Consider the following 26,526-nt stretch of genomic DNA (forward strand, 5'->3'; position numbering starts at 1 on the left):
TATATTTTTACGGATGAGTGGACGGTGCATTTTGTCTACCATTTTGTTTTAATGTTTACTTTTTTGCATGATATTTAAATTCCAGTAAGGCCAAGTTCAGCTTCTACACACGGTTTCGTTTATCTATTTAGTCCCTTTCCATGATCCCTATCTTTCCTTGACCTTCAGCATTAGAGAGCACACATCCAGGGCCCTTCACTGCACATGGTGAAAAGGAAATTATGGCAGCATTGTGCAAAAAGAGTAGAGCACAAGTATAGTCACAGCTCTATTAGTTTTACCTAAATATATTTCCAATATTGTGTTTAGAGCATAAACTCCTTAATGCTTTCGTGGATTAGAATAAATTAAATTCCTATTTTTTTTTACTTTTACTAAAAGATATGACTTCTTTTTAATATTTTTTTTTTCCCCAAAGATGTACAACCCTCTGAACAAATGGCTTTCACTTTTGAATATGTTATCTTCAGTAACTTGAGATAGCTTTTACATTGAACGACTGAAAAAGTATACATGTATATAGGAATAATGTAGATGTATAGCTAAAATAGCGCTGCAGTATACGTTTAAAGTGGTCTAAGAAGTCATTGCATAAATGTCCTTAAATTACGGAAATATTATTCACATGGGATTTCCAGGAGATTTGTTCGTTTTAGACAGTCATTCACAGAAAAAGTGAAAAGTGCTCTTTAACGCTGTAGTGTATAATTAAAAAATAATATTCATTTTCTAAAGGAGTAACACTTGAAAGCATGTATTAAAATTGGGACAATGCACAAGTGATTCTCAAGTGTCGGCTGTGCGCATGTGTGGAAGGCTGCAATAAAATGGTCCCTGTTCGGCTCTTTCACAGCTGTTGGTTCCCATAGCAAGTAAATGTATAATGAGGTATGAGGGCAATAACACCTCTCTTTTCTTTAATACAAGGTGTGCATAACTACATTTTATTTTGGTGGCAGGGGGAGAAGAAACACAAAGGCAAAGCAGAATAAAAGAAAGACATTACATGTTTAGCTCCTACCTTGCCACGAACTATAAACGTGTATACACGCACATGATTATTGGTTTATTCACAGCTATACAGTTTAGTACTGTTTTACCTTTAGATTATCAGAGAGTTTGGGGTAACACTGACAAATAATGTTAAAACAGAGTTATTACCTAAAGAAAGGATTAGGAAAACAATTATAAATGGGGTACAGGAAAAGACGTGACAGAGAAGTGAATGGGAGAGCTAGAGGAGCAGCACTAATATAACATGGACATGAAAAGTATTGAAGTATGAATGTCAGAGGTAGGTCAGAGGAGCTCATGTTGTATAGCAGGAGAATAAGGATGGATTGGAGAAAGCTGGAGAAGAATGGAAAGTCTCATGATGAGGTCTTTGCTTACCATGGTAGTTTTCGGCTGTTTTTCGTCTCAGTGTCTCCAGACTCTCCTCAGCCTCTGCCCACTCCAGTACAAGTCTTCGCCCATACAAATGGGTACTGTGACACAGGGCATTGAATGCTCTCTGTACAGACAAATAATCATGAATTAGTCAGACTCGATTGTATAGAAGGTACATCATATAGAATATGCAGTTGTATGACAGACTTACAGATAACAACATTAATGTAAGTTTATAACATACATTCATTTTTCATATATTGGAGCTGTGAATGCCTGCTACTACCAGATCATGAACGATATTAAATGTCAAAATTCATACATCATCTTCTTTAGACATTTATAAAGTATTACATATATCTATATATACACAAAATATAACACACACAAACCACTTTTAAATGTACACACGGACCTATTGTTGTGCAAAATAAATTTGCACCAACCTGTGAGCACCAGTGCCTTGTATTATATTATTTTTATAGATGCTGTTGGAAGGTGTGTATATTTATATATCTATCTATGTATATGCGGCTGACCTGAGGAAGAAAGGAAAACCCTCGAAAGCTTGTATTTGAAATATTATGTTAGTTCAATAAAAAAGGTATCATTACATACTGCAATACTTTGGTATTTTTGCATATATCTATATATACACACACATATACATGATATAGAATAGATAGATAGATAGATATGCACGTCCATTAAGGGCTCTCTCTTTGACTTGCAATGTATAATGTGGATGTGGTTCTATTTTTTCTCAAAATGTATAAATACACACCTACACTTTATAATTTTAATCAGGAGACAATCTGTGAAAAAGTGGATAATTTTCCTAGCAGACTGCTCTACACCACTTGATCCTTTGCCATGTCTTACATATTTGTTCCTATATCATGCAGATGTCTAGTGCCCTTACTGTATTAGTCTAGGTCACTTTACCAAGAGCTTGAATCAGTGTATCACAACACACCAGAAGAAAATGGTTTCAAATTGGTTTGAATAGCATATTTTGCTGCTCAATCACCACTGCTATCACATACGAACAACACATAAAAAGCCCTCTAGAAATCAGATAGCCCAGTCCAGCACTAAGTTGTAATGCATGTTAAATCAAATACTGCTGATATATTTAGGTTTGTCATTTTTGAGCAGAGTACCCTTATTTCTACCCACTAATAACTGCTCTAGATCGATGACTTTCCTGGGAACCCCCTTTTTTAGTGATTTCATTTATTGACAAAGGAGGGTGAAAGAAGACCACATTTGACCGAATTCCACACAAAATGAAAGGACTACATGGCAAAACATAATGCTTAACAAATCTAGATTTTAACAGCCCATACCGAGTAGTTAAAGAAACTATGCACATCACTGTTTAATGTGCAGTTCCACAAACAATTATGATGAAACACAGGATAATTTGTATTATTATTCATGGAAGCCATATAACATTCCTTGAGAACTGCACAACAGTTGGATAAGAAAGCTACTTCATCAGCCATTTCCTGAATCCAGTTATCACTCTCTATTCTTCTGGTCTTTTTACCACCTACACTACTGCAGTCTATCCCACCCCTATCCCTTCCAACCCCATAATTCACTTCTTCTGTTCTGTCCTGCCATCCATCGCACTCTTTACCACTCTTCTTTTTCCAATCTTGCTATGCCTTCTCCTTTTCCATCCATCATATCATCCTCTCTGCCCTCTTTTTCTGGCTTTCATTCAAACTTTCTCCTCCAACACTTTTTTTATTCTATTCCTCCCAATCACTTTACCAAAATTTAAACCCTCTTTCTTTTCAAATTAACAATTTGGCTTTTTACCACTTTTAGCCCATACTTCTGTAGCCTTTTTATTTATTTTTTAGTCCCCGTTGTTTTAAACTGTGGTTTTATTCATGCAACAATCTAAGGCCTTGATTTTAAGGTATTACAGAAGAGGAAAATTGTATGCTACTAGGTGCTCCTGCAGTGTGACCTACTGACTACAGCTGTCATGGGGATCAAACAGGGAACATTTGATAATTTGTGCTTCCCGTGCTTATGGACTTGTGTGCACGTAACTGCTTTACTTAGTAAACCAGTCCCATCATAGGAAGCAAGAGCAGTGAGTACACAGGGCATGTTTCAAAGTGATCACTGCATCATAATCAACTGAAATAATCACAGAGAAAAATATTACAATAATGGAATAAAATAGGATGCATAATTGAAGGTTATAACTCAACAGAAGAACTGCAGATGACATATATTATGGTGTCAACCCCCCCATAATGAGAAGAGACTGTGTGCACATATCTTTAAAATTTTGATTTACACCATTATATTTAAATCTTGTTAAATGTAAAAAAAGATAATACAAACAAAATGTATTTGATTACCTTTTGTCAACGTGAATCTTGATGTAACAAACAGGACTTAGGCATTCTGCCATGGTAGAAAATTCTAAGTGGGAATATTTTCCTCAACCAACATTTTCAAATATTAGGCAGCATTATTCACTAAAGTGTGAACTGTCAGGAATTCAAGGTGAATTTCAAGTGTCATGTAATATTAGAAACATAGAATGTGACGGCAGATAAGAACCATTCGGCCCATCTAGTCAGCCCAATTTTCTAAATACTTTCAATAGTCCCTGGCCTTATGTTATAGCTAGGATAGCCTTATGCCTTTTCCACACATGCTTAAAGGGACACTATAGTCATTAGAACAACTACAGCTTATTGAATTTGTTCTGGCGAGTAGAATCATTACCTTCAGGCTTTTTGCTGTAAACACTGTCTTTTCAGAGAAAATGCAGTGTTTACATTACAGCCCAGTGATAACTTCACTGGCCACTCCTCAGATGGCTGTTTGAGATCCTTCCTGGGTCATGGCTGCCTAAAATGCATCCAAACATTAAGTGTCTCCACTCTCTGCGTGCAGACACTGAACTTTACTCATAGAGATTCATTGATTCAATTCATCTCTATGAGGAGATGCTGATTAGCCAGGGCTGTGTTTGAATTGTGCTGGCTCTGCCCTTGATCTGCCTGCTTGTCAGTCTCAGACAATCCTATGGGGAAGCATTGTGGATCAGGCCCCCACTTCTGATGATGTCAGATGAAGTTCACAGACAGAGGCAGCAGCTTCAGACCTAAATACAAGTAAGATTTTACTATCTTTAGGGAGGCAAAGGGGGCCAAGGGGGCTAGATAGTGATTTTAACACTTTAGGGTCAGGAAAACATGTTTGTGTTCCTGACCCTATAGTGCTCTTTTAAACTCTTTCACTGTGTTAACCTCTATCTGCCCTTGATCTGCCTGCTTGTCAGTCTCAGCCAATCCTATGGGGAAGCATTGTGGTTGGATCAGGCCACCACTTCTGATGATGTCAGAGGAAGTTCACAGACAGAGGCAGCAGCTTCAGACCTGAATATAAGTAAGATTGTACTATCTTTAGGGAGGCAAAGGGGGCCAAGGGGGCTAGATAGTGATTTTAACACTATAGGGTCAGGAAAACATGTTTGTGTTCCTGACCCTATAGTGCTCCTTTAAACTCTTTCACTGTGTTAACCTCTACCACTTCAGCTGGAAGGCTATTCCATGCGTCCACTACCCTCTCAGTAAAGTAATACTTTCTGATATTATTTTAAACTTTTGCCCCTCTAATTTAAGACTATATCCTCTTGTTGTGGTAATTTTTCTTCTTTTAAATATAGTCTCCTCCTTTACGGTGTTGATTCTCTTAATGTATTTAAATGTTTCTATCATATCCCCCCTGTCTTGTCTTTCCTCCAAGCTATACAGGTTATGATCTAGGTAAAATTAGCTGAACTGAAACCATAGCGGGCTTGGAGAATTTCTTTAATTCTGCTTTTTATGGCCTAAAAAGTGAAATTCACTTTGTAGTTTTAAAAGCTTACACTTTTCTGAATAACCCAAAGGGTGTGGCTCTATGAATGGCATACAGACCTTTCCAGCAATACGGGCCATATATCAAATATTTAAGGGTATAAACTGAACAAGTTAATCGTGCTATTTTTTTTTTTATTTTTTTTTAGAAATGCTTTAAGTATTCATCCATCATCTCTTCTGGAGATATGTTCCACACCATAAGAAGAAGACGAATATCTAGAAGATTTAACAACTAAAACTGTACACATCTTTCAGATTTATCCTTTCAACCTAAAAATGTTCTGAAATGAGAATAAAAGGACAGATTGGGTACATCCGGCAATAATACTACACTGCCAAACTCGCTCTGTCCCCAATTTCTTGGGACCTACATGTAAAAGCTTTTCTCTTTCACTAGGTCAGACAGGTTGCCAGCGCTTGCGGGAGTTTGGATAACAGCTAGACAAGAAAAAAGGAGGCCAAGCCGAGAGACAGTCTGAGCCAAATATTACGAGACGTGAGAAAGTAAGAGGCTGTAATTGGAAGATCTTGTGCAACATAAATAGCATCTAAACATCGCCCCCCCTGCGCCTGTTTATTTACACAGATGCATCACTTGTTAATTGGGAAACAGGCGGTGTGAAAACAGCTATTTAAGAAGGGGGAGGTTGATAACAGAACACCCAATGTTTAGAGGGGGAGGAAGAAATTGCTCAGTGAAAGGAGGAATGCAGCTTAAAAGGGTACACAGGGAGCCAAAATATACACACAGGTACACACAGAATGAAGGGAAATGTGTGACAAGCTGGGGTTAAGCATAGAGGAGAGGCTGGAAACATGATAAAGCAGAAACAGAGAATGCAGCAATACAGAAGTGGTAAGAGGAAAGATGTGAGGAGATAAAAAGTTAGGGACACACGGAGAAGTAAGGCTGAGGATAGAATATATATAGATATATAAAGATAGAAATAGGTAGTTTCAACAGGTTAGAAATGACCAACATGCCAACCGGCAGCAAGTCTCATCTCTCTACCTCTTGTATTTGTCTGTGTATATTGTATGTTTCTCCACTAATTGTACAGCGCTGCGGAATCTGTTGGCGCTTTATAAATAGCAGTAATAATAATAATAATCCAAAATTCAGCAATGGAAAAACACAGGTGTTGCCAGCAGCTTAGAGAAAGGAAACCAATATGAAGAAATAAAATTTGGTATACTAAATCAAAACACACAAGGAGTAATGTTTTGCCTAGTTAGACTTAAAGTCTGAATATTAGAAAATGTTAGACGGGTTTTGGATGTTTGACTTTCACATTGTGGGATCTTTTCTCACCTTTGCATCCTGTTTGGTAACAAAGTCAACAAATCCAAAACCACGATGAGCCCCAGTGCCAGCCATTTTCTTGGGCAGACGTACGGTTTTCAGCTCACCAAATGTGCTACAGACAAAAATAAATAAATAAATCATAAAATGTGCAAATTAGCATCAGGACAATGGATTCAAGCTAAATTTGCTTCTAATCAATATAAAGTTTGCAAAGTGGGATTTATCTCTAAGGAATATAAATAAAAGTGTCAGATTTAAGGCTCAATACTGCCTGTCTATTTTAAGAATGTTTAACAAATACTTCCACCATAACATCTTAAAACTCTCCATGAACTTTGGTGCATACTACAAGCGATGGCCTCACATCTACATGTGTCTCTTTAGGAGTGGAAGCATTTGAGACACACTACGTGTCTCTTTAGGAGTGAAAGTATTCTTAACGCCTGCCTTTGCTACCCTGGTGCCCTTTAATGCTCGGCATGTGTTACAGATTTTGGCACCACTACATCTTAGTTTAATTTGTTCTTAAACTCCTGACAATGTGTTAATAAATGAAATTGTGAAAATAAAAAAAAATATTCTTGTGCTAAATTAATTGCTCCACTAAACAAAATGACATTAAGGTCATAACGTCAAAGAAAAAAAAAATTGGGTGATTATGCACCATGCCTTGGCCAGACCATCCAGAAACAACCTTTTTAAATTTAAAATGTTTGGATTTACGGTAATCCTGTTACATGGAAATACCGGATCTAATGTGTCATGCATTAAATCCTCATTGGAATGTTTCACTTACTGGAAGTCATTCTTGCCAAAAAATCTTTTAGGTCCTGGTGGATATTCCCCTTTGCCCCCTTCTCCCACCCGAGTCAGCCTGAGCCCATCCCCAGAATATTTCCAAAAAGAAAGCAGTATGTCTTCACTGCACACCAAGGACACGAGGAACAATAAGACAAGCAAGCGTGAAACTCTGCAGTGTTGACAAACATGGTGATATTACGAAAAGGTAGAAGGTCATACAATGTCACACTTGGGGGGAGGGATACAAGTTTACAAGCTGCATTGCACAATCACACATATATTCACACTCAGATATGTACAACAAAAGTCACAATAGCATTATATGGGTAACGCTACACACAGCATGATACAACAGCTTGAATTCATTACACGCTACCTTGCAGCAGAAATCAAGCAACACATACTCTGTAGTATAAATAAAGTGCAATAGTGCCCCCTGCTGATCACTCCCAGGAACATCAAATGTCAACAGCGTGCAAGCTGAAATGCTTCTGCCCTCTCACCTGAACAATTCTCGAATCTCACGGACAGTAGCCTGGAAAGGAACGTTCCTAACAAGAATCTTAGAACTTTGCTGCTTCTTAGAAATCTGCTTTTTGCGCACTGTTGTCTCTGCTGGTCTGTGGAAAGAGAAATCAAAATGGCCTTGATCTGTAAAAATCTGCATTTCAGTAAAATGCAATTCTAAGACCAGGAATTGCAACCCACAGCCATTTCCTTCTGAACGCTCTCTGACACAGGTGACCTAAAAAGGAGTTGTGCCTGTAGCTGGGGGACCTTCGTTTGGCCAGCCCTTCTCTATAATTTCTAATCAGACTCTGAAGTATGTTATATGTATTGTACAAATTTCATTCTAAACATGTAGCATTCTGTTTAAACAGGCTCTACCGGACAAACTTAAAGACAAGATAAATCTCACTATATTCATCTGAGTTAAGCATTTTATAAATTAAATTGCCAAAGTATGCATTTGGTGCAGTTTACGTTCTATATGCTATAGATATATCCCCTCTAACATCACAACAGCATAGGGTGCATGCTAGAATTCCCCAATCTAAATTAACATGGTATCTATCTATATACAGCTACGAAGGCTACTACATTAACAACCAAACCAACCAGTCAAGTGTCTTTGTAACCATGGCAACATGTTGGTTAAGATCTTCATGGTGCCTGAAGGTGACAAACTTTATTTTTTAAATGTTCACATTCATACTCTAGCTGATTGAGTAATATACAACATTGCTTTAGGCGTGCCGAGCAGACTGTCATGGCAAGCTACATGGGCAACTTTGTATCGCCATGGCATGTGTATAAACGTAGCGAATTATCTATCAATAATTGTATATGGAACTCCAAAAATATTTTCCTTCACATTTAAAAAGAAAAAGTTAAGAGTTTTATTTTGTTTTAGTATCTTCTACCACTAATAAAATACTTTATTAAAATGTTTGATACTTTGACTGGATATATCATTTGTTTGAGTAACAGGACATAAATGCTACCCTGGACATAAAATGTGAGGATGGAAATTGGGCTTTTTACATTAAATACAGTTTTTACATTAAATACGGATATTTGCTCCTAAGTGCAGGCTAGGCAAGGTCCATGAGCCTCTGCCAAGCGCAGCCTGAGAATCAAGTCAGTTGAATTTGATCTGTAGAGGAGATCCACAGATTATATGAATTCTAGATTAACAAACGAGCTGCACAGTGAAAGATATCAGCTCCGTTTGATGATTACCTTGTATGTAAAATACCCTGCCATTTAAAATCATTTTCAGAATCTTATACAGCATTACCAAATTCCAAAGTGGTATTTATTGTCCTTCTCAATTCAGTAAAATACAGGATGCAGCAGGTAGAGAGTTCTATGAGTCCGTGTACTGCATTCTCCATCCCTAATAGAATCTTGTGCACTGAGGGGGTGCTCTTTAAGGTAACTCACCTGGATGCTCTTTCAGAAAGTTTGATCTCCAGCTGATGCCCATCGACTGTGCAATGCTAAAGGTAGAATAAGAAGTCCATTAATTGCTGCAAAGTACATTATAGATGGGAAAATCAGTCAAACAATGTCTATGTGTTTTAGTAATGTGTTAATATATTTCTGTTTGGACAGAATGCAAGTTCCCCAGGACAGGTAGAGCGCAGAAGATACTGCAAGTTCCAGATAGGTCTGCATCATTGGAGTTCGTGTCACCTCTAAACCAATGAGACCCACAGGTGGCAGTATGCTATGTTCTATTTCTAAAGCTGTGAGATGAAATGTGCTGTTCGTGTAATAAGACTCATACTTTATGAGGTATATAGCTTTTCTGTACATATGCAAGACCGCCGTATATATTAAGTTCTGTATACGCACCTGTAGCTGTCGTAGAGCTTTTTGTGCTTGCTCTGGCTTCCTGTATTCCACAAATCCAAAACCCATAGATAGAAGAGAACCTAGGAAGAATATAACCATTGGCTGTTAATACTGCACCTGCGTCACATTTTACCTGCTGGATACATATGCTATATGTGAAAGTCCATAAAAGAATAACAATAATAAACAGAATTCGCTGGCTAATTTATACCTTTTTTGTCCTTTTTTCTGGATATGCTGCAGCTTTTTACAGCCCCAACCTTTGAGAAGGCCTGTTTAACAAATCAGATGTTATTCATGCATTCAATGGTTTTAATTTGCAATATTTCAACATTCAATGGAGACTAAACTTTGAAACTAGAGAAAAAAAAGTGAAGGACATGCTAGTGATCTAAGAAAAGAAAAGAGAGAGAGAGAGAGAAAAAAAAAAAAAGGATTTCTGTGCAGGTTAACTAGACAGAGTATATGCAGCTGTGTGTTGAATTGACCACAGTGCTGTGTGTGCCACATAAGCTACATGTGACGACACAGCTCATGAACCTAAGCCATCACTAGTTGAGAAACAGGCAAATTGTATAATTGTTTCATTTTCTATTTTCAAACAGGGGTTTTGTCCGCACATATTTGTTAAAAGCAAACTATAGTGATCTCCCCACCTCTTTCGTTCTGAACATATAAAAAAGGTCAAGCAATCAAATGTACTATATATTTTATTTGAAACTGTTACTTTTTTATGAAGATCCCTGCATAACTGTAGCTCAATCAAATACTGCATATTCTACCTCTTTAAGGGTTTCCTCATTGGTGCTAAAATTCAAGTTTTTCACAAACAAAGTACAGCCTGGAACAGTCTCCTCCTCTTCCTCCTCTTCTTCTTCTTCCTCTTCCTCTTTTTCTTGTGATTTTGGGATATTCTGTGGTTGGCTTTCTGCATCCTCTACATCATCTTCAAAACAGAATTGTGGAACACAGTATAATATAGGAGAAGAGTAGTGTGAAACCAGGTTGATGAGCAACAAATGGGGCGATGTATAATGAATCACCTATTTTCAGCAGTTATCTGGGATAAGTTTAAAAGGTGCTAGAACCGGTAATGTACTAGACATACGGTCAGACATCATGGATGATTCACTTACGGTCCTCTTTAGCTTTCTCTTTTCCTGGCACTGCCTCTATTATAGCTTCAGCTTTCTTCTGGGTGGGTGGAGTGCTGAACACATTCATTGGAGCCCACTCAAGGTAAAGAGGAACATGCTGAAACTGTAAGGTAAACAAGATAAACAAATCTCAATAAAAGGTGAGCACTGGAAGAGAAATATGTAAGATGCAGTTACAGCACAGTGTGACTTGAGTACACTAGAATTACTCCTGGCTCATACGGAGGTAAAAGCAAGGAATTCCTTATTTAACAGAAAGCTTTAATAATTTCCCAAGTATGTGTCTGTCTATGTTGGTTTTCTCACGAGCTACATGGAATATTCGTTTCAGACACTCTCATAGACCTGGTCGGTGAAGTATTTTGAAAACCTTACAAAGGGTCCATGTCCTTAACTCTTCAAAGTAAGATGCAGTTACCTTTGTGTATGCAAGTTTATTGAATGCCCGCTTTGCTTCGGTTGGTTCAAGGAATTCCACAATAGCAGTGATCCCCCCTTCTGGCAGGACTAAACGCCCAAGGTCACCAAATCGTCCAAACACCTCCTGCAGTTCTGCCACCTGCGTGTTTGCTGGGAGGTTCTTTACCAGAATCACAGTCTTACTGCGTGGTCCTACAGCCTAAACATAATATGGGAGAGGCACTAGATGTCAGCTTTATAAACAAAATCTAAAGAGCTGTCAGACAAGGTCTACAGTTACAATGTGACAGAGAAAACATGAAAACATATCCATATGTAATACTCTCACACAGGGAGATGTGCAAGAAAGCTATGCACAACAAATGGCAGTTACCCTTGTCCTTTGGAAACATGATCTTATGAATGCAGCTTTTTACCTGGCTGAATGAATCTAGACTGACTCCATTTTCAGTTAGAAATTGCCTCATGTCCTGCACCAGTTGGGTTTCACCCAATGCAACTCTCACAGCCATGCTTCCTTTCCCTTCCTGCAAATATGGAAAAAATATTACAAAACAATGCCGCATGCAGGAATATATCAACATATCATATTATATATATATATATATATATATATATATATACACATACACACACACACACACACACACACAGAGAGTAAATATACTTGTTGAACATGCATTGCCAGTTCCCATGTTTGCAGATTAATTCCCATTATGTACAGAGGCAGGGATGGGCACTCACATGATCCAGTACTTTACTTTTGGTGGTGTTGTACTTCTGCGCAATCACATCTGCCACCGAGCTGGTTCCCATGAACAGCGTATTCCAGTTATGTGAACTGAAGTGGTAAAAAGAAGAACCCATTTTCAGAAACAAGAAGTCGCTGCTCCAATTAAGCTTACTTTTGAATAGAGAGTGCCAGTGTGCTGCACAGAGACAAATCAGTTCAATATACTTCCCACTTCCTCTGAGTTCGCACTGCCAACCTATCACTGGCTGGTATGACTTGGAAGGGACTGGTTTAAGGGGAATTCGGGAAACAACAGCTGTGGACTCCAGGTGCCACAAGCACTTGAAGTGGTTATGATGTTTAAAGTATCCCTTTATTGTAAGTTACTGAATAAACAATAATATAGTTTCAGCAAGTTATAGAAATTGCTGCAGTTATCAGCTGCTATGTACAGGGACACCAAGAGGTACACAGTATAGTTTTCTAAAATTGGTAAAAATATGTCCCTAAGCAGTCATGAAACATAACTTCTGTTTACTCAAATGACCTTCATAAACCCCCCAAGACCCCTCCCAAAATGCCGGTGTCCCCCACTGTAGGAGAAACAATTCGTAAAGTAAACTATTTGCAACCACAAAACCTTTAAGGGGAGGCACAACAATGCTGAATACAAGGGAGTTCAAATTCCAAAACTAAAATGCATGCACTCAGAGGGCAAAAAATGGAAAGAAGTAAGAAAAGCACTATAGGCACCCAGACCACGTCATCTCATTGAAGTGGTCTGTATGCACTTTCCCTGTTCCCTTAACCTAGCAATCTAAAGAATCTGCAGTGGTTATAGTGCAGTGTTAAGACCGCCTCCAGTGGCTGTCTACCAGACAATATATATAATACAACAAGTCATCATTAACTGCAAAGACAGAATATTCAAGGATATAATCTTTCAATGTAGGGTAATAACTGCTTGATTCAAGGATAAATCTGACTGCCATTCTGGGGTCAAGAAGGAATTTTTTGTCCTAGCTTGTTGCAAAATTGTGCTTCAAACTGGGTTTTTTTTTTTTTGCCTTTTGGATCAACAGCAAAAAAACAGGTGTGAGGAAGGCTGAACTTGATGGACGCAAGTCTCTTTTCAGCTAACTATAGAACTATGTTAACTGAACTTTAAAATAAAATTGAAATAGTCACTCAAAGTCAGTTCAAATTCTGAAAAGTGTCTGAAACAGCGTCATAAATGTGACCTGGCCACAGCAACTACAACCTGCAAATCACCTGTTAGCATCAAGCATCAAATTAAGAATATCAAGAAAAAAAAGACTTGAAATACATGTGTCCGCAAAGAAGACATGAATCTCCCATTAAACATTAAAGCCCACGATATTCACAACAAAGAAAATGATGAGGAGAAGGAAAATAGGGACATCCCAGACATTTATTAGGACAAATATGAATACTAACTATAGATAACTAGTGGATAGAAGTATAGAGGAATGCTCGGCAGGGTGCTCAAAAAAATAAGAAGTGTTACCCTAAGTAAGTGGTAGTGTAAAGCACAAAGGGCCAGAATAGGTAGTCCATAAGGCAGTGGTCAATTGAGTGTATCAATTTTTAGCACACACTTTTTCTTTTCTGTAGATGTGGCAATGAGATTTAGGTCTAGCATTTTTATTTCTTTTTTTTTTTGAATAGTAACGATTGATCACTTTAGCCTTACCCTACACACCACCCCAGATTGCTGCTGTTGTGGGTTATACTTTGTTTGTACTCTTGGTTCTTAGATACATTTTGGGTTATGCCCGTACTTCTATGATTAGGCTTATTGATGATCTTCATTTTGCACTTGTTAGTGCTCCTGTTTCTCTTACCAGTTCTATCTTAAGTTTAGGATTTAGCTGCCCCCTGGTGGTAGAATTGCACAGAATATGATTCCACCCACCAGAGAAGTACGGTAGTAAGAATTAAACTTTTGCATTCAGTTGTGGCCAAATGGAAATTCAAACACATTTCGGGCAAATTAGGCCATTTGTACAAAACAAACAAAATAACTGCAAATCAAACAATATAAACAAAAAAACAACTGCTTGTTGGATGAAAAATTTGTCAATGCAATCGGTCCATTATTCATTTTAATATAGAAGCAACAAATAATAGCCCATGGAGGCCAATATGAACCCCATATTAGTATAAGGGAAGTTTAAAACCTCGCTCAAGGCACTACCTACTGCAGGGCAAATCCACTAAACAGAGAACAACAGTGGGGTTGTGTGCTATCATAAAACATTAGCGACTTGGCAGCTTTTGCTGTCTAGTCATTAATACAACAAAGGGGAGATACAACACGACCCCGTGCCCCCACGGTGGGACTATAAATAAATTATATGGGGAAGGCCAAGCCCCCACCCATGGCCAGTGGGTGGAGACTAATATAAGGAACTGGAGCTCCTAGTGTCCGCCTTCCAGCCTCCACCCATGAATAGCGTGAGAGCTCTAATGATGAACTTGTTTAAACAGGGTCTACTTCTACCTGTTACTGTAACAGTTTGTTATGTCTCATTTAGTGTTAAATTTCCCCTTTTAGTAAAATATTGCTATAATATTGTAAAGCGCTGCTGAATGAGTTGGCGCTAAAATAAAAATACTGATAATAACGTGGGGGGACCTAATGTCAATTCATGGGCATCTGGTGGTGCTATTCATTTAATAAAAATGGATGAGGTATCTAATGTCTTTAGCTTTTAGAGGGCTGTGGAGTGTTACCCTTGATGATATTTAAAGGATTTAAAAGACATGGGTTTTCGTGTACAGAAGTGGGTCTCTCGAATTCAGGCATTGGCTACCCCTGAATTGTGGATATCTCTAAAGGTTTGTGCGGTCTATTAAGCCTTTTCACGTTTAAGGATAGAACCCCACCCATGGTGGTGGAATGTTTAATGGTCTATTGCTTTTCTTGTTGACCTGGCCTTCCTCCTCCCACAATGTCCTATCCAGTGTATGTAAGGTCCTACAATGTATTGCCCTTCTTTTCCTCCTTGAAGTCTGTTTGCATCTTCAAGAGTTTGGGGGTGGGGGTTATTCAGTTTATACTCGGGCCAATCAACATTGGCAGTGGAAGGAGTGGTGTTCTCCATACAAAAGGTGTAATACACCATTTTACAGTTGTAAGCATAAAGCAGAAACATAAATGGCAGTCTTAAAAGTAATCAAAGAATTTACAGTGTCCACTGACTGTGGGGAACAACTAGGTGTTATTCAATCAAGCACAAGTATGTGATATGCAAGGTGGTGCTAATAATGTAGAGCCAATGGGAGGAAGCTGGCACCTTGTAAGGTATGTCATAAGAAACTCTTGAAAATATATTGTGAGGGTATACTGAATTAAGGTGTGCTATACCTTTAAATAAATAAACACTTATAGGCATGGTGGAAGTATCAGGTCCACATAGACAAACTAGGACAGCTCACAATGTACCTCCAATACCAATTTGCAAATCAGAACACAAGCTTAGAAAAGACCAGACGCATTCAAACCTCAGTCGAGGCAAGTAAAGGTCAATTTCTTAAAAGCATGCCGCATTACTTCGGTGTGGCTGGAGAGTGACGTCCTACGCGATGACGAAGGTCTGTGATCTGAAGAAGACCTACCTTTGGCGAAACGCGTCAATGTCTATGATGTCACTGCCCCCCTTCAGAAGAAATACGGCGTGCCTTGAAAACCTGGACTAATACTTACTGTTACCTCGGTTTATTTGTCACATTGGAATTGGTGGTGCATTGTGGGCTGTCCTGGTTTTAGATAAGTTGCAATTAAAGGACCACTATAGGCACCTAGACCACTTCAGCTCAATGAAGTGGTCTGGGTGCCAGGTCCCTCTAATTTTAACCCTGCAGCTGAAAACATAGCAGTTTCAGAGAAACTGCTATGTTTACACTGAGGGTTAATCCAGCCTCTAGTGGCTGTCTCACTGACAGCCACTAGAGGCCGCTTCCACGATTCTCACTGTGAAAATCACAGAGTGAAGACGCTGGATGTCCATAGGAAAGCATTGAGTAATGCTTTCCTATTGGCGGTTTGAATGCGCATGCGGCTCTGGCCGCGCATGCGCATTCGGCGCGGACATCGGCAGGAGGAGGAGAGTTCCCCAGCGCCGAGAAGGCCTGGCACTGGAGACAGATAAGTGGCTGAAGGGGTTTTAACCCCTTCAGCCCAGCGGGAGGGGGGACCTAAGGACTACATAGTGCCAGGAAAACAAGTGCTCTTTAATGCTATTTTCTACCAAAAAGTGGCTAAATTAGTTGTTTTGAGACAGTAATGTTTTTTCGTTTTGGTTATAATACTTATTGCGTGAAAATGACATCGAAAAACAATAAAGCCAGTGAGAGTGACCAAAAAAAATAATAATCCTAAATTATTATATTTTTGCATTTCTAAAACTACAACGTAGACAATATGTACACAATGAAAGACTGTTTCCAAACTGCTCTTCGGCTGTACGGCATTTTTCAGGACCAAGTCCTGAGCATGGTAGTGTAGTAACTAGACAGTTTCCATTACCTTGAACTGTTGGCCTTGTCCTTTAAAAACTTCTGTTTCTTGTATGACGAGGAATCTGCTCCAGCCTCTCCTTCTTCCTCCTTTTTTACAGTGGAGGGTAAAACATGCAGCATTCTGCCCTGTGGCAGAAAAAAAAGCAATATTATATTGTGACATAGCTTGAGTAGCATGAAAGAGAATCTATAGTTTTAAAATCTCATAGACCTTTGTTGCTAGGAACTTAAAATCTTAAGATGTGATGAAGATAGAAAGGCTGAGAAGCAAGAAGTTCAGGTAAGTTTATATGTAAACTTTGTGGGGTCTTTGAAAAAAATTGCAAGGACCTCAAAAATGACAGTGCTATTAGAAACTCTCTCTAATCTATCAGAATCTCCATATGCTATCACTAGTATGCGTAATGATTTATTTTGTACACATTTCTTTTTAATAAATTCCCTACACCCGTATTATTTTATTTTCTATGTTCTCCAGGGTTTATATGAAAGTGATCGGAATCTCAATGTAGTTTTCAAGGTTAAACACAAAGAAAATATGCAATCTTAATTTTATACGCCACTTATTGTTCTTTGTTATCACAGAAAATGTCTCCCATATTCCACCATTTACTACTTTATCACATTACATCATTTTAAAATGTAAAGTTTCTATGTTTTGGTAACCTATAGCACAACACCCATGCAGACTTCGACTGTGTAAAACTTATACCATCACATATCATTTTTTTCTGATTGCTGCAGCATTAGTGCATTGAAGGCCTCTGTTGAAAATAGAGTGTTTGCATGTATAGAACATACATAAGTGAAGTTCTCAATAGATAGCTTTATTTTAGTTCATAGTCTCTTACTTGGAAGATTTTTCCATCCACCTCCGCATATGCTTTCACTGCGTGCTCTGTGATGAGGAAAGTAACAAATGCGAAACCCTTGGGCTTCTTGGTTAAGCTGTCAATGGGAAAATGGATCTCAGAGATAGGACCTGAAAGGCAAAGAATAGAAATGGCAAAACTGTCTGCATGAGCGATTGCGAACAAGGGAAAGCAAGTGCTAATTTTACTAGTGCAGAGTAACTCTTATAATACAAATTATAACAAGAGGGGGATAAAACATGGCCAAAGTTTTTAACAATAAAACAATTTAACAATAAAAAATTAAAAAAATAAAAAACCTTTTCTTTTATAATGAACACATAATGGATCCCACGGTTCTGTATTTTATATTATCGTTAAACCGCTGTAAATATTCTTACTGCCTAAATTAATTGAAACAGGAGATGCATAGTTAGCACCTAACCATTGCATAAAGCTGCATTTTTTAATACACTGCTGTTAACAGTTACCCAGAAATTTAAATTTACATCATTTTAATTTTCTATTTTTCCCAACTTTCAGAGACATGCTTGGGAGAGGAAAAGCAATTTGATTTATGAGAGCTATTAACAAAGGATACAATGGCATTTTTAGGGGGACGATTTCCTAAAAATTGCCATCACAAAAAGAAAATGTTAGAATCGAGTACACCATGGATCAGCACTATACACAGCCTGCAACAAATCCTAGTAGTGCTCTTATTGTGCACAATGCATTCCGTTCCTGCTATAATACAGCCATGAAGTTTGACCTACAAAGTTTGTTATATTATAGGAGGAGGGATAAGGTCCTATTTATAGTTCCCTGCAGAGAAGCAGAGGGACAGAACTGAGCATAGGCAGCAAACTATGTCCCCAGATTGGTGGAAACTATCACTGGAGCAAAAGGGAAGATTATTGGTGCACTACAGGCCACAATATGTGTTGCACACATTATAAAGAGAAACCTATTGCTTATGTACCATGATATCACCAAATGAGTCAGAGCTCTGTTAAAATACAAGTAATAAAAGTATGCATGCTCTCCAAACATGCTGTAAATGTGATACTTAAATGACTGTGGTTAAATTAATTCTTACCATATTGAGAGAAGAGTTTTTCCAGGTCATCCTCAGTGCAACTATATGGAAGGTTTCTAACAAAGAGCCTTCCAGACTCTGACACGTCCTCCAACTCCTCTGCAGTCTTCTCTTTCTGTTCCCATGGTCTGTTTTGGAGTTTCTCGGCGCGTTGAGTTCCTTTCGGTCGTTCATCACGAAAAACCTCAATGTATCGCCCACCTGAAAACCATTGAGAGGCACAATTTTGAGGGACAGCAGGATATCAGATCAAGGATTAAAAAGCATAAGGCATGAACATGATCATAGTAAAATAGCAAAATGTGCTCCACATTTGGACAAAATAACCAGAACTTAATTTAAAAAGCATTCCATGGCTATATATACACACTTTTACTCTACACTTGTGTCTAACCAACTTACTTGCCTCAGTGCACAATCTCATTAAGGAGAGCACTCAGAGGACTTGTATGCAATGTAAGAAGAAAAAGAAAAAGTATACGTGAGATGATATATTTATATTTGAATATACACATACACACAGACATAAATCAACTAAACATTATTGTTTATGCATTTTGGATAATTGCTTGCTTGCCCTCAATACCAAGATGTCCTGTACAAATGCTAATTTCTACCCATTCTGCCACTGACTATGCAAATAAAAATTCAACAACGATTCATTTAATGTGAGCATAAAATGATACAATTTTAACACAAAAAAATTAGAATTTTTAAATGAGTTAATAATGATGCCTTGTTAAAAGAACCAGAACTTCTCCAATACTTTGATACTCTAACTCTAAACATTTGTGTACTGTCACACAGTAAAATGAATGGGAAACTACACACAATTGACATTGCTAGTAGCACGTTTCTCCTAAAGAGACTACAATAGTTTGTCGTATGTGGCATCCATACATTAAGCCATAATGATAGCCAAGGTATTATATTACTTTCACTGTAATTATTTTCTCTTTGCGATACATATAGAGCAAATATATAAAGATCCACAATATATTTATTTTACCCCCTGTTCAAGCCTATGTATCTCTAATCTCATTAAAAGATCTTGATGATTGTAACTCCACACCTTGTGCTTCTTGACATCTGACAATTTTAGGAAGATTGTTCTTAAACACTCACCCATGTAATCCTTATTCCTTTTTAGAGCTTTCTGTAGTTCCTCTTCACTTCCAAGGTCCACAAAGATATAACCTGGAAAACACACAACACACAAAGGGCAGATAGCAAGACGTTACAAATAGAAATGTTGTATGTAGACGATGATTGTGATAAGCATAAAGGTGTGTGAATGATAAATTATTGGGGGTTACTCGCTTTGCTCCAAATGTAAGTGTTTGCTAAAAGCCATTCAGGACACACTAAGAGATTAGACTGTACAATTATTAATGGAGCAGTTTGGTATCTGAAAAATGTTTACATTTCAAAACTTTTTTAAAAAATTTATTAAAAATACAGTTACATCACAAACATCCCTAGCCAATGTGTCTGTTTCTTGAAGAAGAGAAGAAAGGATAAGTTGTAGAGGGATGAAAGGAGGGCAGGGCTCTTTAACAACAAGGATGGCAGCTCCTCCTCCTTTTTTAACCTCGTGTCTACTCAGTGCTTTACCCCTTCATCAACCATCGTGTAACAGGTTAAACAAAGTCCTGAACCCTGAACCCCTTTAAGAAGTAAAGCCTTATGAAAGCATGAGCTACGTGAAAAAAAAAATCTGAGACAGATATAACTCTTTCGAATTCCATATAGAAAAAAAGATTTTATATATAAATGGCTGTTTTCCATCTTGCTGTGATACAGCAAATTAGTTTTCTCTTCCTCCTTTGCGGTGTCATTGTTGTGCAAACCATGAACAAACACTTCCTCCTCAAAGAGGGCAGGTGAAGATGCGAACATGCACAGCTGGCTACTTTTGAATAACAGAATTTGTGTTCCCCTGCCTTTTTCCTTAAGTTCTCTGCAAACTCATGTTGCTAACACAACATGCATATCCCTTTATCAGTTATAGTGCTTCTGCACAGAAATCAGCATTTGAGAGTGAATATGAATACCTTTACAATTTGGAGGTGCATTGTGGCTGCACATTAGAGCTGCTACTTCAATTACGAAAACAACAACTTAAAGAGACACTGCAGTCCCCAAAACAACTTTAGTTTAATGAAGCAGTTTGTGTGTACAGATCATCCCACTAAAGTTTTACTGCTCAATTCACCGCCATTTAGGAGTTAAAGGACCACTATAGTGCCAGGAAAACAAACTCGTTTTCCTGGCACTATAGTATTAATAGGTCCCCCCACCCTCATGGCCCACCTCCCGCCGGGGTGGAAGGAAGGGGTTAAATCACTTACCTTACGGAGCCCGGCACTGGGGACTCTCCTCCTCCTTCGGTCATCATCGGCTGAATGCGCATGCGCGGCAAGATCCGCGCGCGCATTCAGTCAGTCCATAGGAAAGCATTCTCAATGCTTTCCTATGAACGCTGGCATCTTCTCACTGTGAAAATCACAGTGAGAAGCGCGGAAGCGCCTCTAGTGGCTATCAATGAGACAGCCTCTAGAGGCTGGATTAACCCATATGTAAACATAGCAGTTTCTCTGAAACTGCTATGTTTACAGCTGCAGGGTTAACCCTAGATGGACCTGGCACCCAGACCACTTCATTAAGCTAAAGTGGTCTGGGTGCCTATAGTGGTCCTTTAACCCCTTAAGGACACATGACATGTGTGACATGTCATGATTCCCTTTTATTCCAGAAGTTTGGTCCTTAAGGGGTTAAATCACTTTTGTTTCTGTTTATGCAGCCTTCGAAACACCTCCCCTGGCTGTGACTGACACAGGTTGTGTAAAAATGGTTTCATTTTCAATCAGATGTAACTTACTTTAACAGTTTATATCTCCTGCTCTGTAAAGTGAACATTAATCACACACAGGAGCCTCAGGCAGGGTTTAACAAGCTATTAACAGAGCAGGAGGTAAGAAATTCTAAATAAAACAGGATTCGCAATAAAGGAAGTGTAAATATTAGTTACAGGAAGTGTTTAGGAAGGCTGTGTAAGTCATTCAGGGAGGTGTGCCTAGGCTTGCATAAATAAAGTGATTTAACTCCTAAATTGCAGAGAATTAAACAGTGAGACTGCACGGGCTTGATCAATACAGCAAAACTACTTCATTAACCTAAAGCTGTTTTGATGACTAGTGTCCCTTGAACTATCCAACTACATTGACAAATTCTTCTGCCTTTTCACTGATGGAAACATTGTAGCTAATTGCTGCACACCAACTCCTCTATGGCATGCAGCAATTCATCAAATTAAACAAGATGTCTTAGATGGCAGACTGGGCAACACGGTGTGACATAGAACTCAAATTACAAAATATGAGCATGTCAAACTCTGAGTTTGACACTCGCTGGTGTGATGTCTTAAATGTATTGTCATATATAAAAGATTAATATTATGTCATATGCCCACAAAAAATGTTTTAAAAAACATATGACGAAGTAACACTTTTTCAGAATAGGTGCTCAATAATAGTGTACAGTTAGTACTTAAAAACAACAAAGTGAGGCGATAGTATGCAGTGAACATCAGTATTAAGTAATTCCAAAATATAGAAATATAGAAATCTGAGCCAGATGATAAACGAACTCAACACACTGCAATCACCTATACGCTTTACTTACAAGTCTGATCCCAACCAGATTGAGTTCCTGGATCTAGTGATTGGGGTTGATGACAATAAATTCACCTACAGTCTATTCACAAAGCCCACTGACAAATTCTCTACTGTTTGCTACCAGCAGTCACCCCAGGAAAATAAAACAGTAACTACCGGTATCTCAATTCCTGCGAGTCATGAGGAACAATTCAGACTCCGTAAAAAGAGAAATCGAGATCACAGAGATGTTTAGAAAATTCACTGAACGAGTCTATACACACTATTTAGTGACACAAGCCCTGGTGAAAGCTTGTGAAAGATATGAAGGAGATGACCCGACTACCCATGGTGATGTTCTGACCTACAACTCCAAGTCGTACCAGATAACAAGAGCGATCCGTAACAATTGGAAACTGTTACCGAGAGACAACTCTCTACCAGCTATCCTACATTAACCACCACTTATCAGCTATAAAAGAGGAACTAATCTATGTGATTTACTTGTCCATACAGACCAATTTACCCGGTTTGCCAAGAACAATGACTCCAGAAATGTTGGATGTTACCGCTGTTTGGGATGTACCACTTGTAATCAGATGATTCCTGGCAAAAAATTCTTCCACCCACATACAGGCAAGGAATACAAAATCCGACACAGGATAACACGCACCACTGGATTTGTTATATACAAAATGTTATGCCCGTGTGGTCTGGCATATATTGGCAAGACAAGAAATACACTAAAGGAAAGCTTTGCCAATCATAAAGCATCCATAGGACAAGCCTTGACTAACCCTAACGAGGCACCTCCAGTCGCTAGACACTTTGCAACAGCGGGACACCAACTGTCCACCTTGAAATTCACGGGGATTGATCATGTGCTAAGCTGAATTGAGGGGGTGATCGAGACAAAGAACTTTTGAGACATGAAGCATATTGGATTTCTACACTAAAAATTGTTACTGCGCTAGGCTTAAATGAATGTAATACGTTACACTGTTTCTTACCATTGAGATGAATAGCTACATGTTTACTACAGGTATATAGCTGAATGAAGAGAGTTGAGTCTGTGAAACCATTCCTGCCCATGATTTCTATATTTTGGAATTACTGAATACTGATGTTCACTGCATACTATCTCCTCACTTTGTTGTTTTTAAGTACTAACTGTACAATATGATTGAGCACCTATTCTCAAAGTGTTACTTTGTTAGATCTTTTAAAAACATTTTTTTACAGGCATATGATATAATATGAATCTTTTGTATATGAAAATACATTTAAGACATCAAACCAGCGAGTGTCCAACTCAGAGTTTGACATGCTCATATTTTGACATTTGAGTTCTAAGCCACACAGTGGTTGTGGTGTATAACCGTTTAGGTGAACAGCCCCTTTTCATTTATTTTTTTTCAATCTCTTTGTGATTTATTAGTTCTTATCATTTAACATGGGCTGGATATATTAAAGTTTTGGTTGCTAAGTGAGGAAACAGGGTACTTTCCCGAAATACGTACATTTATTTGAGAAATAATCTTAAGGTGATACGGTTATATGTTTACTCACTAGCATTCTGTTTATACATCTCATTATGAATGTGTCTCTAGGTTTTTCATTTGTATTTTTATCTGGGATATATGGATCACAGTGCTCTTATTATTGTGTACAAGGTACTAATATAGTATGTATGTAAATTGTCTTGCATGTATATATATCATTTCACATTTTTTCTTGTTTAATATTTATCTAATGTATCTTATACACGATGATGCATGGATTGTAACTATTTGTATTCATATTCACATGAAACACACTGTTTAGTGGTCATCTGATGGTTCTTAAGTGAAGTTTTGTGGTCCACATGTGGCTCATCCATCTACAGTTTGCACTGTTTAGTCTGGATCTTTGATCACAGGTATTACTTCACCTTTACAAGTTTCCAGCACTTTTTTGCTATTTAAATATGGTGTTTGCTGCTATGGTGTTATCCAGATGAAAGTCCTATGATGGACTGAAACGTCGATTTGCTGTAACCCGTGTGTTATGAATAAAGACTAATAATTTCCTTCAAAAAGTCCAGCGTGTGCCTTTCTTCGTGGATATATATACATATAGCGGACATCTCATAAATGTTTCTAATAATAATTTTCTTTTTACCAAAATAATTCCAACGCCACCATGTGGTCAAAAAATATTATGGCTCTTGAGCAACATGTACACAGACATGACTGGAATTATCTGCAATACTAGGGTATCTTTGTAACCCAATCCTATTGTACAGCACCACAGAACGTTTCGGTGCTTTATAAATAAAAAAAAAAAAAAGAAAAACCTGGTAGAGGCAATTGCAAAGCAAAGATGGATAAAAAAATAACAGTGTCAATATGCTTGAGATTAAAGTTCAGCTAGCGTGGCCTAATGTTAATGTTTGGCTTGGTTTCTATTCACTAGCATATTTACAGTATGATTTGAATGCTAACATTTTGGCATGCTATTTAAAAGGAACACCATAGTGTTGGGAATACATGCTTGTATACTTAACACTATAGTGTCCTGAGACCTATCTTGTCCCACCCATCAAGTATTGAAAGTTATTTACCTTTCAGCCTGTGCTGCTCTTCTCACTGTTGCTCTGCCACTTTGACGGAGATCATCAGTCTTGTTGATTCCAGCCAATCCAATGCTTTCCCATGGGTAAGAATTGGGAGGTTAGTGTGGCACTGAGCTAATCGAATGCTGCTCTAGGATCTAGCAAAGGAAGAACCTCTAGTGGCTAACTTCCTGGCAGCCACTGTGTTAACATTGGAATGTTAACAGTGCAGTTCCTACACAAAAGCCAATGTTTTACATTGCAAGCTTCAAAAGACAGGGGCATTGCACCCAGACTACTTCATTGAGATACAGTGGTCATTTAAACATTCCAAGCGTGCAATGTGTGTTATATTGGATTTTGTTTTGTGGCACTCCCTCTTTAGTGTATTGGGAGGTGTTAATGCAGGACTGGCGGGAAGATCAAAAGAGTGTAATAGGTGAACTTACCCGCAACAGGGATGGTCCTGGCCAGAAAAGAGTGCATACATACTGGGCTGACTAGCAGCCACACTCAGGATGGCCAACACGAATCGTATAGTTAAAGTTCTATTGCATTTGCTTTTACTGCTGCTAGAGCTCGAGGCAAACATACCAGTCTTATTGCCATAAGTATTCCGCACAATTCTGATGGCAGCTGGCTTCAGTGGCGTCAGGAACTCCTGCACATTTTTCTGGAAAGATTTACACAATAATTTTATTAGACAATGACCAACGAATGGATACATATTAAAAAAAAAAATGCTGTAATAGCTTTGATGATTGAGGACACTATATGGTAATTATAAGGTAGTCCTCGACAGGAGACCCCTCCCAATAGAACCATGGATGTGTTTATGTGTCTAATCCACATTTGTAGTGCATGGCTAAATAATGGCTGCTCATGAGCCAATTACATAAAGCAAATGCACAGGTACAGGTTTTCACAATCCATTCCCAATGAACACCACTAAATGGCTATGATACAGTGACCTGGGCTGGCTTAGGGAGATCCAACATCATACACTGTTGGGTTTGACATCGGGATAGGAATGGGAAGCACTGCTCTAGAACAAGAATAATCCCGGAGACTAGCAAAACTCACTTCTGTCACATTGAATGGGGCGCCCCTCAGCTTCACAGTAAAAGGTGTTGTAGGTTCATTCTGAAGAGGTGGCTTCTGAAAAACAAAGACAAAAGTATTTATAGTGAGGATTAAATATGGATTAATGGTTATCATCTATATATCAGCCTTCTTCAGGGCAAAAATAAAAATAAAATAGAAGCGATAACTTGTTTGTAATTATGTTAAAGGGACACTATAGGCACCCAGAGCACTTGATCTTATAGAGGTGGTCTGGGTGCAGTGTCCTTGTTCACTTAAAGGACCACTCTAGGCACCCAGACCACTTCAGCTTAATGAGGTGGTCTGGGTGCCAGGTCCTTCTAGGGTTAACCCATTTTTTCATAAACATAGCAGTTTCAGAGAAACTGCTATGTTTATGAATGGGTTAAGCCTTCCCCCTATGTCCTCTAGTGGCTGTCTCATTGACAGCCGCTAGAGGCGCTTGCGTGCTTCTCACTGTGATTTTCACAGTGAGAGCACGCCAGCGTCCATAGGAAAGCATTATGAATGCTTTCCTATGTGACCGGCTGAATGTGCGCGCAGCTCTTGCCGCGCGTGCGCATTCAGCCGATGGGGAGGAGAAGAGGCGGATCGGAGGAGGAGAGCAGG

At 38.5% G+C, this 26,526-nt stretch overlaps 1 protein-coding gene across 2 annotated transcripts in view; it reads right to left on the reverse strand.

The window, feature by feature from the left end:
* RBM19 (RNA binding motif protein 19) overlaps nt 1-26,526 on the reverse strand; it is a 44,435-nt gene that overhangs the window by 9,017 nt on the left and 8,892 nt on the right. For both annotated transcript variants that reach the window (XM_063454704.1, XM_063454703.1), the window contains exons 7-23: nt 25,897-25,971; nt 25,408-25,486; nt 19,690-19,761; nt 18,565-18,765; nt 17,466-17,596; nt 16,622-16,740; nt 12,081-12,177; nt 11,753-11,863; nt 11,335-11,535; nt 10,896-11,019; nt 10,542-10,705; nt 9,971-10,031; nt 9,760-9,839; nt 9,346-9,401; nt 7,902-8,018; nt 6,604-6,709; nt 1,393-1,513 (exon numbers count right to left, since the gene is read on the reverse strand). In XM_063454704.1, coding sequence (XP_063310774.1) covers nt 1,393-1,513; nt 6,604-6,709; nt 7,902-8,018; nt 9,346-9,401; nt 9,760-9,839; nt 9,971-10,031; nt 10,542-10,705; nt 10,896-11,019; nt 11,335-11,535; nt 11,753-11,863; nt 12,081-12,177; nt 16,622-16,740; nt 17,466-17,596; nt 18,565-18,765; nt 19,690-19,761; nt 25,408-25,486; nt 25,897-25,971 — 1,915 coding nt within the window. The remainder of the gene's footprint in view (nt 1-1,392; nt 1,514-6,603; nt 6,710-7,901; nt 8,019-9,345; nt 9,402-9,759; nt 9,840-9,970; nt 10,032-10,541; nt 10,706-10,895; nt 11,020-11,334; nt 11,536-11,752; nt 11,864-12,080; nt 12,178-16,621; nt 16,741-17,465; nt 17,597-18,564; nt 18,766-19,689; nt 19,762-25,407; nt 25,487-25,896; nt 25,972-26,526) is intronic.

This window comes from Pelobates fuscus, chromosome 5 (assembly GCF_036172605.1).
Source record: "Pelobates fuscus isolate aPelFus1 chromosome 5, aPelFus1.pri, whole genome shotgun sequence".
Classification (NCBI taxonomy): Eukaryota; Metazoa; Chordata; class Amphibia; order Anura; family Pelobatidae; genus Pelobates; species Pelobates fuscus.